The sequence below is a fragment of the Poecilia latipinna genome, unplaced genomic scaffold (assembly GCF_001443285.1).
Source record: "Poecilia latipinna isolate Pla-1442-1.1 unplaced genomic scaffold, P_latipinna-1.0 Scaffold77, whole genome shotgun sequence".
Lineage (NCBI taxonomy): Eukaryota > Metazoa > Chordata > Actinopteri > Cyprinodontiformes > Poeciliidae > Poecilia > Poecilia latipinna.
Window position 1 is genome coordinate 173,976 of NW_015112693.1, and position 15,312 is coordinate 189,287.

General features: G+C 38.5%; 2 protein-coding genes across 3 annotated transcripts in view; both read left to right on the forward strand.

Moving 5' to 3' along the window:
* The window catches only part of fam20cl (family with sequence similarity 20 member C, like), a 65,142-nt gene that overhangs the window by 35,327 nt on the left and 14,503 nt on the right, over positions 1–15,312 (forward strand). The window lies entirely within an intron of this gene.
* The window catches only part of dnhd1 (dynein heavy chain domain 1), a 37,559-nt gene that overhangs the window by 10,143 nt on the left and 12,104 nt on the right, over positions 1–15,312 (forward strand). Inside the window, exons 17-35 of the mRNA XM_015017810.1 lie at positions 609–703; positions 845–1,073; positions 1,187–1,312; positions 1,403–1,497; positions 1,583–4,682; positions 4,784–4,892; positions 5,029–5,188; positions 5,297–5,579; positions 5,656–7,129; positions 8,380–8,479; positions 8,752–8,866; positions 9,018–9,204; positions 9,808–9,910; positions 10,108–10,236; positions 11,085–11,276; positions 11,445–11,864; positions 13,530–13,953; positions 14,477–14,575; positions 14,675–14,851. Of these exons, the coding sequence (XP_014873296.1) occupies positions 609–703; positions 845–1,073; positions 1,187–1,312; positions 1,403–1,497; positions 1,583–4,682; positions 4,784–4,892; positions 5,029–5,188; positions 5,297–5,579; positions 5,656–7,129; positions 8,380–8,479; positions 8,752–8,866; positions 9,018–9,204; positions 9,808–9,910; positions 10,108–10,236; positions 11,085–11,276; positions 11,445–11,864; positions 13,530–13,953; positions 14,477–14,575; positions 14,675–14,851 (7,617 nt within the window). The remainder of the gene's footprint in view (positions 1–608; positions 704–844; positions 1,074–1,186; positions 1,313–1,402; positions 1,498–1,582; positions 4,683–4,783; positions 4,893–5,028; positions 5,189–5,296; positions 5,580–5,655; positions 7,130–8,379; positions 8,480–8,751; positions 8,867–9,017; positions 9,205–9,807; positions 9,911–10,107; positions 10,237–11,084; positions 11,277–11,444; positions 11,865–13,529; positions 13,954–14,476; positions 14,576–14,674; positions 14,852–15,312) is intronic.

Consider the following 15,312-nt stretch of genomic DNA (forward strand, 5'->3'; position numbering starts at 1 on the left):
CCGACTTTTCAAGCTAGCCATATTAAACGGACAGCCTCTCTAGGGCAAGTTTGAAGAATTGTCTCACATCTTCTGGATTTACATACAATCTTTGACTTTTCCATTCTAACACAAAAAATGCTTTGATCTATTCTACTCCATTGTATTTTGAATGTGTGTTTAGGTTCATTTTCCTGCTGAAAGAATTGTTCTACATTGAGGCTATTTTGACTTCTGCAAGGCTTGTGTCAATCCATCACTCTTTTGTTTCTTTATTTTAACAATGACTTTCTTTTTGCTGTATGTTTTCAAATATTATTGTTTACTAATTTTTGTGATTTTATTTTAAGGTTGCATTGACTTTTACACGAGGTTATTTGAGTCATGGTAGTAAACACCTTATCTCTAAGGTTTTTATTTGTAAATTTAGAAAACTCTATATAATTTTTTTTCCCACTTTACAGTTAAGTGCTACTTTGTGTTGGTCTGTATCATATAACCGCTGTAAAATACACAAGAATTTGTATTTGGCAAAATGTGGATTTGTTTAAGGGATGTAAATACTTTTACAAGGTATATATGATTCCAGGAGTCATATAAACCATTAATAAAAATGTTGTGTCACACAGACATGGGCCTGCTTGATGTTCAAGAGAACAACCTGACTGTCGGTACATTCATGTCTTTCTTTGACTCTGAAACCCACCATACACTTTTGGAAAAGGCGAGTAAACATTTCAGATTATATGCAGTCTGGTACAGTAGTGATTGAATGGCAACAAAAGACAAGATAACATGTTTTGGAAATCAGGCTTAATAATTACTTAATGTAAACCATCCTTTTTTAAATTTTTACTATTTTCAGACATGCAGGGACGCACAAATAGAGAGGGACTTGGAGAAGGATCTCCATATGCTTTGTTCACAATGGAAACAGAGAGTCTTTCAGTTACATGAGTTGGTTCTCCCTGCTTGCTGTCATTGTCCGACTCCAAGTAGTTTCTACAGAGAAGAGATTTTCATAGGATCCATCCGGTTAACTGTTAAAACTACCAGCCAATGCTTCTGTAATGGTACCAGATTCACCATTGTTGGTATGGCCAAATAAATTTGACCATTTCGGTATTTCACTTGAAAACTTTGATTTCACTGCTTCTATACCTCAGGAGTTTACGCTATAACAATATTCTCCTACTTTCTCTCTCAGGTCTAGAAACACACTTTGTTGAGATCCAGAAGGACTTGATAACACTTTCCACTATGATGAAGTCCCCACACAGTGTTGAGATCAGGCTACAGCTGAGAAAATTGGCTGAGTCTCTAAAAGTTCTTGGTGAAGTAGTGATTAAGAAAGCATGTTAAAAGATTTTCTGTTTGTCTTCTGCTCTTTAAAATAAGCTGCCTTTTTCCCTTTCATTTATAGATAAGCTGCTTGATTTATTTGAAAGATTTCAGCAAATTTGGGTCTTTCTGACAAAGGCATTCATAGAAACATCAAATTGTGACCGAGAAAATCTGGTAAGTTCTTATGCGTACACAAGTTGAACTTGTCTGATTTTAAAAGCTTTGAAACTAAGTATGTTCATATGGATGTTTTTTTCAGCTGAAGCATTTTCAACCAGTTGACAATGCTTTTAAAAAAATTATGCAATCAATCTCAACGGACCCTCACATGTGGACCTTCGTGTGCTCTGAACTAAATCGCAAACATGACAGTGAAAGCCTTTGCAAGACTCTCATGGACGGTTTGTTTACAATGGAAGATATTTCCAACCAGATGGAGAATCTTTTTCAGAACTTTTGTGAGCAGTTTCCAAGATTGTCCTTTTTGAGCGAGAGTGAGATAATACAGCTACTCTCTTTTCACCCATTGGTACTGAAACAGCAATTCTTTTTGCGCAAATGCTTCAAAGGTGTACATTTGCTTGAAGTGGATCTTAAAAGATTGTCACATACAAGCATTTTGGAGAGCTCTGGGCCTTCATCTGAAAATCCCAAACAGATAGAAGTTCTGGGTGTTTTTGGCAGCCTCCGGGAACACATTGCTTTTCAGCCTCCTCTGGAGTCGAACCCTGACATCTTGACTTGGCTATGTGAATTTGAAAAACACTTGAAATTGTCAATGGTAAAACTCATAAAACAGTGCACAGTGCTGAGAAGACAGCTTGAGCCGGTTGGTCAAGAGCTAATGTACATCAGTAACGTGGAAGACTCTGAGTCGGGCAATGCAGACGAGATGAACGATGCACACCCATTGTTAGATTTGTTTCTGGATTTTCCACTTCAATGTCTGCTTGTAGTAGAGGAGGCATTCTGCTGCAGATGTGTTCTCAAGGCTTTCCAGGAAGGAAGTCCACAAGCATTGAATGATCTCAAGACAAACAACAATTTAAAACTGACAATCCTTTGCAATGTTATCAGGAATAGAGTCCTGGGCTCTGAAAATAAATGTTTGATTTCCAAATATGCAATGATGTGTTTGCGGGCCTTGGTGCAACTTGCAATGAATCATGGACAGCAGCTGTCTCGACTCATGGACCTACCAGGGGTACCCGAATCATCTTTTGAGTGGCTAAGCATGATGAAATATCATATCAACACAGAAGATAAGATTCTGGATTGCAGCGATAATCCGTCATGTTATGTGGATATTTTGGATCACCATTTCCAGTACGGCTTTGAGTATTATGGACCACATGACTGGTTGTTGGTGCATACTCCCACTACAGACAAGGCAACACTGGGGCTTGTTCTTGCTTTGATAAGGTACAGGTCTGGGTTCATGGGTGGACTTTCCATGTCTGGGAGAACAAACACTGTAATCCAGCTAGGAAAAGCACTTGGACAGCTGGTTGTGGTTAAAGAGTGCTCTCCAAGCATGACTTCTGCTGTTGTTAAACGAATGTTGGTGGGTGCCATTCAGGCAGGAGTGTGGCTTCTGTTGGAATCTGTGGACTTACTATCACTTGGTGTCCTGACAGTGCTACAACAGCTTCTCAGTGACATACACCACTGCTATGTGGATGTACAGAAAAAAAGGAATCAAAAGCTGATAGAGGAGTCAGAGTGTGGAACTGCACCCAGAGACACAGGTTTCATTGAGATTTTAGATCCAGAACATCATTCTGAGCTTTTAGGGAAAATAACATTTTTCAACACAAGCTTTGGATGTGTTCTTACCTCATCTAATCAATATGCAGCAAAGATTCCAGATTGCCTGCGATTTGCTGCCAGACCTGTTTCATTAGCACACCCTGATTACAGAATTGTTGCTGAAGTGACGCTGGCTTCCATTGGATTCTTAGATGCATTGTCTTTAAGCCATCGTCTGTTGTGCCTGATCACCCTGATTAAAGATTCTGAATGCCTACCTGATTTATTCAATGACAATCAAAGCTGTTTTCTTGTTGTCTTGCAAAAGCTCATCTCTGCCTCAGAAATATACTTACACCATGCTATAAGTCAGCGAGAAATTTCCATTCGGGATCAAGTAAGTGCTGCTGAAGAGAGTGATCCTTTGTCAGTGGAAATACCGCCTGACAAACACTTTGTGAAAGACAAAAAAGAAACTACAAAGCTTCCAAAGCTACGCAAGGCTCTGCTGTGCACTCTACAGGCTTTGATGGAGGAAACAGCGATTGTCAAAGCTATTCTTTCTGTTTTGACACCGGAGCACAGGAAAGCCTCCCAGTTCTACACTATTCTCAAGGACACATTCCCTTTAGCAGTTCAGTTTCCAGATTTTCAAAAATTTATTCAAGAAAGCGAGAAAAGACAACTTCAAGATGCTATTGTTGAAGAGCTGCAAGAAGTACACCTCTGTTGTGACAAGGAAATAATAAAGCAAACCCTTGCTGTGTACCAGACCATGAAGTTCTCTCAAACGGTCATTCTTATTGGCCCATCGGGTAGTGGAAAAACTACTTGTTACAGCATTCTGGCTGGGGCATTAAGTAGACTGGCAAGCACAAGTATAAACAACAAAGGTATCTCACATGGAGAAGCAGAGATCATTTCATTGAAATGGTGCTATGTTGACACTGTGGTCCTGTTTCCTAATGCCATGTCCCACACTGAGCTATTTGGATGTTTCTGCGAAAAAAGAGGATGGAAAGATGGAGCTGTCGCAAAAGTTCTTAAAGATTCAGAACGATACGATCGAGCATGCCTTGAAATCTTTACGGATGACGTAGACAGCGAAGAGACATCACTTGCGAAGTGGTTGGTGTTGGACGGAGAGCCTGTAGGTCAGCCTTGCTGGTTAGATTACTTAACCACACTGTGCAGTTCCCAGGATCCACATCTGTGTATGTCAACAGGTGAAACAATCTTATGTCCATCACAATTCAGTCTGCTTCTGGAGATGACCGACCTATGTGATGCAAGTCCCTCTGTTGTGACCCGGTGTGGCCTTGTTTATTTCACACACACTGATCTATGGAAGTCCATATGGAACAGTGAAATGGATGCTATCTCGAAAGAGTATAAACTGGATGAAGGAGTACAGAAAATGTGGAAACGACTGGCTCAAGATCTTTTCTCCAAAACGTTGAGTTTACTTGGGCAACATGGTTTAACTTCTGTCAATAATTTTGAAAGTGGATCATGTGAAAATCATGGCCTTCAAGAAATCACATCTTTTGTTAGGATCCTGCGAGCTCTTCTGCAACATTTTGTAAGGCACCCCCCAAAAGACAAAAAAGGTGGGTTAATCACAAAAGATGAGCTGATACACTTGTGATAGTCATGCTAGTTTCCATTGTCCATTTTGTGTGACTTACCTGTCTATCTCATGTCACTTTAGATGAAACCGATGACCAAAAAAGCAATGATCTAAGAGAGCAAGAGCTACTCTTCAGAAACTTTTTCTTGGTGGCTTATGTTTGGGCATTTGGTGGACATCTGCACTTTAGGTACACAGATCTTAATGGAGCCTTTGAAATGTAGTTCTTTGTGTGTTGACCAGTTTTACATTGCTGTGTATCTCTTCTAATATTTGTAACAACTTTTTTTAATCTGTTTGTTTGTTTTTTTTGTTGTCTTTTTCAGGCATTGGCCACAATTCGACTTGTTAACCCGCAACGTGCTGTTTGCTTCTCGGTACAAAATTCAAGTTCCAGAGCGAGAAAGTTTATTTGAACACTTTTTCAGTAAAGACAGTAAAACGGATCCCAGTGATATGCTGTCAACAAATACCGTTACTCCAAAGGTTTGTTCATTATATTGAACCAACAATTGTGAAAATGAATAAAACATTCAGGTTATCATCTTCTGGTTTTTGAATCTGTTTATTCTTAATTCCAATTTATTACAACAGTTTTGGACATACTGGCATCTGGTGGACACAATGTTGGAGGCAAACCAGCCAGTGTTGATTGCAGGAGAGCCGGGTTCTGGGAAAACTACTCTGAGCAACAGCTTGTCAAGTTTTGACCTGCCACACATTAACATTGCAGCAAGTCCACTCCTGACCTACAAAGACCTGCGCCTCATACTTAAAAATATCTGCAGGCAGAAGTTTGGAAAAGATCATGTGTATTCAACCGCAAAACCTCCAAGTCTCTTTTTGTTTGTGGAGGATTTGCATGAAGCCCCCTGTGGTAAGTAAAAATAATGACTGTTACATTTCATAGATAAAAAGCTTTTGAAATTAATATATTTTATTTTTGTTTTAAGATGTCTTTGGGAGAGTATCAACGGCCTTGGAGGCACTACGTCAATGTATGTCAAAAGGAGAGATTGTTACACTTGACTCCTACTTTCTTGAGTCTCTGAACTCTGAAACTGTCAGCTTTTTGACTACGTCTAATATCTCCAGACTGGCTGATCATGATCGTGAGAGTGGTGGAATATCTTTGCGACTCTCAAGACTCTTCTCCATCGTTGTGCTGCCTAGCCTTTCTGAAGATGCTATTTTGTCTTTCCATTCTGCATTTCTAAAAAGGTGGCTTAGAGAAATGCCACTAGATTGCTCTGTCGAGAAAATGTCAACCTGTATAGTCACTGCAACTATAAGTCTTTACAATGCCGTATGTGATCATTTTCATCCCACTGGACAGAGGCCCTTCTTTATATTCTCTTACCATGACATTCAGAAGGTGTTTTCAGGGATGTACATGTGGCGGCATGACATTTTAAACACAGAAAACCAGAAAGACAGAAAAATATGTTCAGGTTTCCTGCCGTTCGCACCAACTACTTCAGTACCTATTCTTAGCATAATACATCTCTGGATGCATGAGTGCATACGCACCTTTGGTGACAGGTTCTGCTCAGAGAAGGAAATGAATACTTTTCTGACACTTGTTGCCAAGACAACATTAATCCACTATGGACGTGAGTTTATGGAAGGAACCCATATAGACATTTTGGAAGCTGACAAAATCCAACAATTACTTGCAGTAGGTCAGAATGTTGATTCAACACAATTTCATCAGAGGAGGAGTACAGTTGGACGGTCAGCTCTTCAGAATGTCCAGGCAGAATCTAGAGCTTTCTCGACAGAGACAAGCCTTGAAAGTTGCACTGTTGAACCAGAGTTGTGGAAGCTCATCGTGGAAGAAACAACCAGGCTTGTGTGTGCTCCTGAGTTCTATCCTGCAGCGGAAGCTGTGAAGCATCACTCAAAGATTAAACCCACCTCGTATCAGCAGCATGACTTTGATGTACTACAGCAAAAGGTGCATGCGGTCATTGATAGAGAAGTCGATGATATCTATAGGATAACAAACAGATACATTTTGCACACACAGGGAATGATGCAGCTACTACACATCCTCAGGGCTTTGCTTCTACCTGCAGGCCATGGAGTGCTGATCGGCTCAGACAGGAAAACAGGACGTAAAACTGCCGTACGTTTAGCTGCGTACATCACAGGTTATGAGTTAATAGAGTTAGATTCTAGCAATGAGACCCAGTTCCATGACATCCTAAAAAAAGCAAGGCACAGAACCAATCTGAATGACACTAATGCCATCATACTGGTCCATGAAAACATCAGTCCGGCTGTGAGAGAAGAAATACTGATGCTTATGGCACAGAAGGCCTCCCCAGTGGATTACAAAGATGAAAAACTGAGTACTCATGTTTTCAGAGTGACTTCTCTGAAATACTTAAGTCGATACCGCATGGAAAGTTGGATAAATGAAAAGTAAGTGGAAGATAAAGTTTATCACTTAGTCATTGTGCAAAAAGTAGTACTTGTTCAAAGAATAAAGTCCAGCAACACACCAAGCATACCCATCTTTATGACTAAAATAGGCGTCCTGATAGGAAATTGTGATGCACTGTTTCCTGACACTTTTTTGTCAGTGCCAGCCCAAATTCTTTTAGCAATTTAAGCTAAAGTAACTCTTTTTTGGCATGAAGGACAGCTTTTCCAAAGCTTTTCAGGGATGCTTTGTATCAGTTGTCTAGTCCTCACAAATTAGCCCGTTTTAAACTTTAGGAAAACGTGCTAGCATGCTTCTTTTTCCTGCTCCAATTGAAGCTGCAGTATGTAACTTTTACACAAATGTCCTTTTCTATATTCATTTAAACTGTCACTTTGTTGTGACAGCAAGGTCTGAGACAGATAATCTGTTAAAAAAAATCAATTTCCTCCACCTCTTCCCTGTGCTGCTTTTGCTGTCTAAAGAAGTGCTCCGCTCCTGGTCAAAAACAACCAATCAGATTCTGGAGGAGTGTCTTAGCGCTGTCAGTCACCATTGTGTACGCATCAAAAAATGTGCTATTGGTGGAGAAACAACTTCCCGTTAAAGTAAAACCGTTTATCCACCTTCCGTGGCCATGCCTTAGGACTTGTGGCAGGCTATGTTTTGGTGAAGTAGCTGTAGCGTAGCAGGAAGCAAGGCGGAATGGGTGAGAACAAGAGTGGATGACAGCACTGAAACCCTCCTCCTGGCTCTGATTGGTTGTTTCTTACTGACTGGTGTAGTTCTGCAGTTTTTTATTTGCATTTTTTAATGCAGTATTTGGAGCATTGGGAAAAGGCAGGGGAGATTAGTTTTTTTTTTTCATAGATTATCTGTCTCATATTATACTGTTATGATATAATGACAATTTTAACAAAAATAAGTATTTTTTTTTAATAAAAGCTATATACTGCAACTTTAAGAGGAAAAATATGAACTTTCTGCATAGTATTTTGTAACATTTAAGATATGGGATGATGCACAGATATTTAGTTGGAGGTAATTAATAATGTTGGATGTAATTTAGTGCCTGATAAATGTACCTCTTTCGACTGAGTTTCTATTTTGTTTTAATTTAAACATTTTTTTAAATCTTATAGCATTGTGAATATATATAAGTATATACATATACATGGCATGGAATTGTTCAAAATTTACTGGTTTTTGTGTATGAACTCTCAACTCTGTCTTTCTCTGTGATCCAAAGGTCTTTTGGTAAAGATTACAAACATATCCACGTGATCCTGTTGATGTCTTTCACGAAAGTCAATGATTTACCTGAAAACAAAGAAACACAGCCCTGGAATGTAAGTGCTGAAATATTAAGTGTGTCAAGTAAACTTTGTATTGGCTGTCATAAAAAATGTATTTTATGTTCACTTTTATAGATAAACAATCCAAAATACATACCTTATTTTAAAACATTGTAACAGTAACTTTATTGTCAAGGTTAAAGATGTCAGATCTACTGTATTTACTGTACATGCAGTCATTAGGAAGATAAAACCAACATCCTGGGCAAAAAAATGGAATGTTCTGTGCAACAATATTTTACTTCTTGCATATTTTTACATTCTAGGCACAATTGACCAAGGCCCTGAAGCTCAGCTGCTGTGTGGAAGTCTACCAGGCATGGTCCTCTCAGTCTTTGGCAGAACTAGCTATTCAGAGCCTCAAAATGTGTCCTTTTAATAGTGAGTCCCGTCAATAGAACTCATCTAAACCTAACCGTGTTTTTTTTTTTTTTTTTTTTTTTTTCTTTTTGCCTTTTTTTGCTCCTTGTGAAAAATTAACTCTTTGGCTTTATGTGGTTGTGTTTTATCCTTTCTTTTTTTTTTTTTAAAGCACCCATAGAGTTCTCAGTGGATAGCTTGTCTGTGGCCATGGCAGGAATCCACCAGTCTTCTTTTAAGCATTCTTCTATCTTTGTTAAATCTCGTCCGTTGACCCCTACGACTTATCTGGAGTTCGTTACCTGCTTTGCCCACGTTTACAACAAACTGTACAGCAAATGGCAAAGCAAACATGACAGGTAGCTGTTCTGCAGTATTGTTGCAGCTTTTTATCATTTTAAGGTTAAACCTGAATTGACAAAAATATGTCATTGACACACTCAGCTACATAAAATATAATAAGGTGTATAGCTTTTCCAGAAAAAAAGATGTGTTATAAAAACATTCAAACATACTGACAATTCTGATAGCTTTGACTGCAAATATACTTAAGTCTTTTAAAATGTAGTATACTTAAAGTACAGTACATTTGTTTTTCACTAGGGTAAAGCAGAATCAGAATATTTTAAACAGTTTCAGTTCTTGTGATAATGGATTGTAAACAATAATATTACACTTTGCTTTCCTTTTTTTGCTTATTGAGAACAAAAATATAATATCAAACAAAATAAAGTGTTATGCATCAAACCAGACATATGGTGACTGTTACGAGGGTAAAATATTTAAAATCAAACATTTCTCTCTCTAATTTTTATGCTATTTCCTTAGTTGCCATAACATTTGTAATTATGTGTATGTTGAGAAGTCTAACATTCAAGTCAGGTTCAGCTTTTTCCTTAATGGAGATAAATATAATATATCACACGTGGTTTTTCTGGACTGAAATATGATATTTCTTCCAGATTTGCTGATGCTCTGACACGCTTGGATGATGTGAATAAAACATCTGAACTGTCTAAACAACTTTTACTGCGACTGGAAGAACAGATGGCTAACGCACGGAAGGTAATGCAAAGCAATTTACTGCACTTCTAATATAATTAAATTCTACTGCAGTTTTGTTTGTTATTAGAATATTTTTGAATGTTTATTATAAACAGTTGTTTACCTTTGGAGTTTACTCTAGTAATGAGTAGAACAGAACATTTGCAGAATTCGCTTGAAGTGACTTTTTTTTCAAATTCTGTTTCTCTATTTAAAAGCTTGAGTTGGAGCTCATGGATATTTTACAAACGTTGAAGATTGAATATGAAGAAGCTGTGGAGAGTCGCATTGATGGAGAGGAAAAACTGGGTCACTTTGAAGAGATGGTTTCACAGTTTGAAGATATGGTAATGTTTTTTTTTTGTTTGTTTTAATATCATGACAGCATTTTTCATAAATATAGAGCTGAAGAGTCTGGTGTGTATTCAGCCCACCTGAGTCAATACTCTGTTGAACCACTTTTTGCTTTGTTCGTTTTCCCTCACACATTCATGTAGGCCAGAAAATTCAGTTTCAAACATGGAGAACCAGACTTAGTGTTATACCTCACTAATCGATAAACTCCAGTTAGAGTATGCATTTTGGAGTACTTATTACTTTAGACCAGAGGTTCCCAAACTGTGGGGCGCGCCCCCTAGGGGGGGCGCCGTGTCATAGCAGGGGGGGCGCGGGAAGTCGTCTGGATGAAAAAAAAAAAAACATGAACACTGTATGCGCTGGGTTTGTAAAAATGTAAAATATGGTTAAATACAGTTACAAATCACAATTCTTTATGTGACTTGTGTCCTAAAGAAGCCTACGGCGATGATTGCTGTCATGCAGTCACAGCCATACAGTTACCTAAAAAAAAAAAAAGTAATAAGTACTTCTTATCGTCAATTTAATCGTTATCACAATAGTACCACATATCATATTGCCCACCCATATTCTGATGGCTATGGCTTGCTTTGGATACTAAAGTTGGCTGAATACATATCCACTTCTTTCCATCTCGTTGCTATGCATTTTGGTCTAATAAAATTCACTTTTTATATACATGAAAATGTTTTGTTTAAAATGTAAGAAAATACCATTGCAAGACACTGTATAACATTTGTCCAAAACTACATTAATGCCCTTTGTTTTGTAACTTTGTGTCGAACATTTTTGGACGTAGTAGTTTACGGTTGTTCTCTTTTGCTTTGTCTTCTTCAAGATACAATCAGTTTTCCTGGCAGGCCTTGAGATTCTGAATTGCTTGAATCAAGCTGACCTGGAGGAGGTGCGTCACTACAGGGATCCACCAGAGGGGGTGGTGAAGATTATGGACGCTATGTGTTTGATGTTTAACCGTCCGGCAGGCTGGGAGAATGCCAAGCATCTCCTTGGACAGCCCAACTTTTTTCAGGTGCGTGAAGGGACAGTGTCTTGGAGTAAAACCTTCTTAATATCACACAGAATGCAATGCAAATCAAAGCAGTGCTCATTCATCATCATCTGTTCATAGGCCAATGAGACAATCGTTTTTTTGCACTTTTGTTGAATGCTTTTGACAGTCTTTTTTTTTTTCACGCAGGAGCTGCAGTTCTTTGATCGTTCCAGTATGACCGGTAAGCAGCTGGAGCAGCTTAAAGAGATAATTGAGAGTCCTCTGTTTGAACCAGAGGCTGTGCGAGAAGTCAGCAGGGCCTGTGAGTCCCTGTGCCGATGGATCCAGGCCATGTATGAGTGTTGCCTTTTGCAACATAACCTGTTGCTCAAGAAACAATTTGAAGGTAAATCCGGATCTGCACGGCGTGTGCTGCACTTGTTGAGGAAGCGAGAGAGGGAGACCAACGAGCACTTGGAGAACTACGAGAAACAGTTTCGAAACATTCAAAATGAGCTGCAGGACCTCCAACGCCAGCTGTACAAATCTGAGGAAGAAGAAGAAGCCGCCAGCAGATGTGCTATGCGTGTGGAGATGCTGTTCCAAAACTGGAATGCTGAATTTCAGGTGATACAAACATGCTTTCTAAACCCACACTTTCTACGAATCATTTCCCCAGATTTTAATTTTTTTATTTTTTGGCATTTATTTGCTATGTGGTGAAAGAGTATTTGTCCCCTTACATATTTTTTGCCTGCTTCATGTTGTCAGGCAGATTTAGTTTAAGTGACAAGTTGATTCTGGGAGTAACAGTGTCATGATGTGGTTGTGGAGGTGGTGAGGAAGACGCAGGTAGGCCCAGGTAGTCATGATGAAATGATGTTTAATGGTGAAAACAGGTAACAAACTCAAGGCACAGGCAGCACTGGGAGCGGACAGACAACGAAACACGACGAGGACCCGACAAAGAACACAGACATCAGGTGGAATTAAATACACCGGGAGGGTAATCACAGGAACGAGACCCAGCTAGGATCAATCAGGACAGGACGGCACAGAGACTCACAGGGGAACAGAACTAAATACAGAAAAACCTCAAAATAAATACACAGAAAACACAGATCCTCACGAACAGGGTGTCCCCACATCCTTAAAAAGTCTAAAATTAAAACTGATAACTGATAATAAAATAATCAGTTATTACTGACAGTTCCTCGGACTCAACTTAAGAGGAAAAGGAGATCGAGCTTTTTCTGTTGCTCCTGTTTTATGGATTAATTTACCTTTCCAGATTAGATCTACCCACAGCCTGGATCATTTTAAATCACTTCTTAAAACTCATTTTTACTCTTTGGCATTTAATTGATGTATTGTTTTGTGCTCTGTTTTGTCATTTGTGTTGTCGTTCTTGTACAGCACTTTGGTGCAATTCTATACTTGTTTTAAAGTGCTTTATACATAAATTTGACATTGACATTGACATAAAATTAAGCCCTTAAAATGTCTTAAATCAATTTAAAAAAATGTATGTTGGCCTTAAATACACTAACTACAGGTTTTTAAATTTGCTGTAACTATATCAGTTTTTTTTGTTTGTTTGTTTTTTACGGCGCTTTTGTGCCGTAAAAAAAAATTATCAAGTTGCTCCGATAGTATTTTTCCACCATTTTTGAGACATCATTTGAGTCTCATGCTGATATCACTCTCTGCACTCTCTGTCTCAAGGCCATTAAAGCTACTGGTAACCAGATGCTAATACTTGCTAGTAAGTAACTAGCATTTTTGCTCTTTTCATGGGTAAGTGTAAATTTATCAGCAGTTGGCTGGACGCCGTTTGTCTTCAACACTGGCTTATTTCTGTTGCCAACCCATACAAGGCTACATCCAAAGACCACAGAAATTTTACTGTTTTGGTCCCCTGGTAAATAAAGCATTACTTTTGTACATTTCTGTTGTGACATTGATCTTAAATTTTATTCATAATGGTCTTAAAAAGTCTTAAATTTCAGCCGGCGAGACGTTTTGAAACCCTTAATTCGGTGTCTTGGTGGCTGATAAGACTGAACTGAAAAATGTGGTCAGTCATTGTTAATTCATTATTTAGCTTTGGGTTAGATATAACATTTCACAAATAAATAAAATAAAAACTTTTCTCCTTTTTTTTAGGTCACCTTCCACTAATCTTAAAACTAATTTGATGATCTGAAATATCCATTAAATCTGCAAGGAGGCAAAACATTTTTCACAGCACTGTTATGAGCGGTAACAAATTTCTCTTTTATTTTACCTCAGAAATTGGACTCGCGTCGTCAGAAGATAGCTGGTGACGCCCTTATTATTTCGGCCACCATCTCATACTTAGGACCATTTGGGGCTGCTATACGGTCAGATCTAAAGGACAAGTGGATGGAACTTTGCCGGACTCGACGTATTGACGTAAACCCCAAAGACATCAGAAGCTCCCTGTTTACCGACAGAGGCACAGAAACCATTACTCCCCCTCCTGGGTTTCCCATCCCCGTGACTGAGAATATGCCGCTGCCTCTGGGTTGGCTTTTAGAAATGAACGACTGGCAGCTTGAGGACACGTTCTCGACCAGACTCAGAGTGAAGCTGTTGCTATGGGGCTACAACGAGGCCTGCGTTTTCCACTGGCCTCTTCTGGCAGACTCTTACCAACACCTCCAACTGAGCTCTGAGAAGTGGTTCACAAGAGGTAGGTCCTCTCAGTGTTGAACTTATTTCTGTTTAACCTGAACTGATCTAATACAAGGAGTCACAGTCGTTAGGCACAAAGTTATTTTAATTTAATGGCATTAACATTTTTATGATCGGAACAAAGCACCATAAAGAATTTGCCACTTTTGTTTTCTAATAAAAAAAAACTAACTATATTTATTTTTTGATCATATTATTTGCTGTTTCTTATGGAGGGAATGTAGTGCTTTTTAAAAGTATTCATACCATTTGAACATCCTAACACTATCTCAATTTACAACAACAAACATCAGTATTTTTGCTACTTGTGAACATTGACTTTCAAGTCGTGCCACACTCTTAATTGGACCGAACGATATGCTTTGATATAACTTCAAAGTTAATAACGGCTCTGTGTTTGTCTGTTGGGTTAATATTCACATCACATCTTGTGCAGTTCACTGAGTCTCATTTCTAAGTTGTTTTGAAACCTCTTCAAGTCTGTGCTAGGAGTCAATACATCTCACTTACCTCCTGTCCAGGGAAGATTGCAACTCTTGAGAGGGAGTTAGAGTGTGATTTGGTGCTGTGTGCTGATGATCCGGAGCTCAATGAGAAGCTGGATCTTGCTGCTGAGAAAGGTGATTCGAATAACCAAATAAAGCACCTATTGTTCAAATAATGAAGTGTTTTTTTATAAGTCAAATACTGATGCAAACCTTTCTTTTTTTTTTTTTCAGGATTGAATGTACTTGTTACTCATGTGGAACGTGCCAAGCCTAGTCCTGAGTTTCTGGCAAAACTGGTGCCTCCAAGTCGAATTTGGTTTTATAGACGAGAGCAGCCTCCTCAACCTGTTCATCCAGATTTCCGCCTCTTCCTCAGCACACCTCTGCCTGTCAGACTGCTTAACAGTGGTAAGAACATCTGCTGCAGGTGTCTCAGCTGATATCATCTGCACCAGCAATTTTTCTTACATTTAGTCCTGTCACGACAACAAATTTTGCTTGATGATCAATTGTCCCAAAAATTATTGCGATAAATGGTAATATTGGTTTTTTGAGGCTGTAACATATTGATAATAGAATAATGATGCAAGTACATGCTCTCACAGACTAACAAAGTTTGATGATGTAAAAGCAGCTGGTAACTCGGGAACTGGGAGATATTTTAAATATCCAAAATAAAACAAGCAACCAAAAACAATAAATAGAAATAAGAACCACAAACAGCTGAAACCTTAATTAAAATGGATTATAAAGTTTCTGTTTACAGAAACTGTAAACAGAAACAAATTATAATCTGTTTACAATGTTGAGTTAAAAAATATTACAAAATATTAATCATCAAAATAGAAATTATCTTGCTCATCTTAATG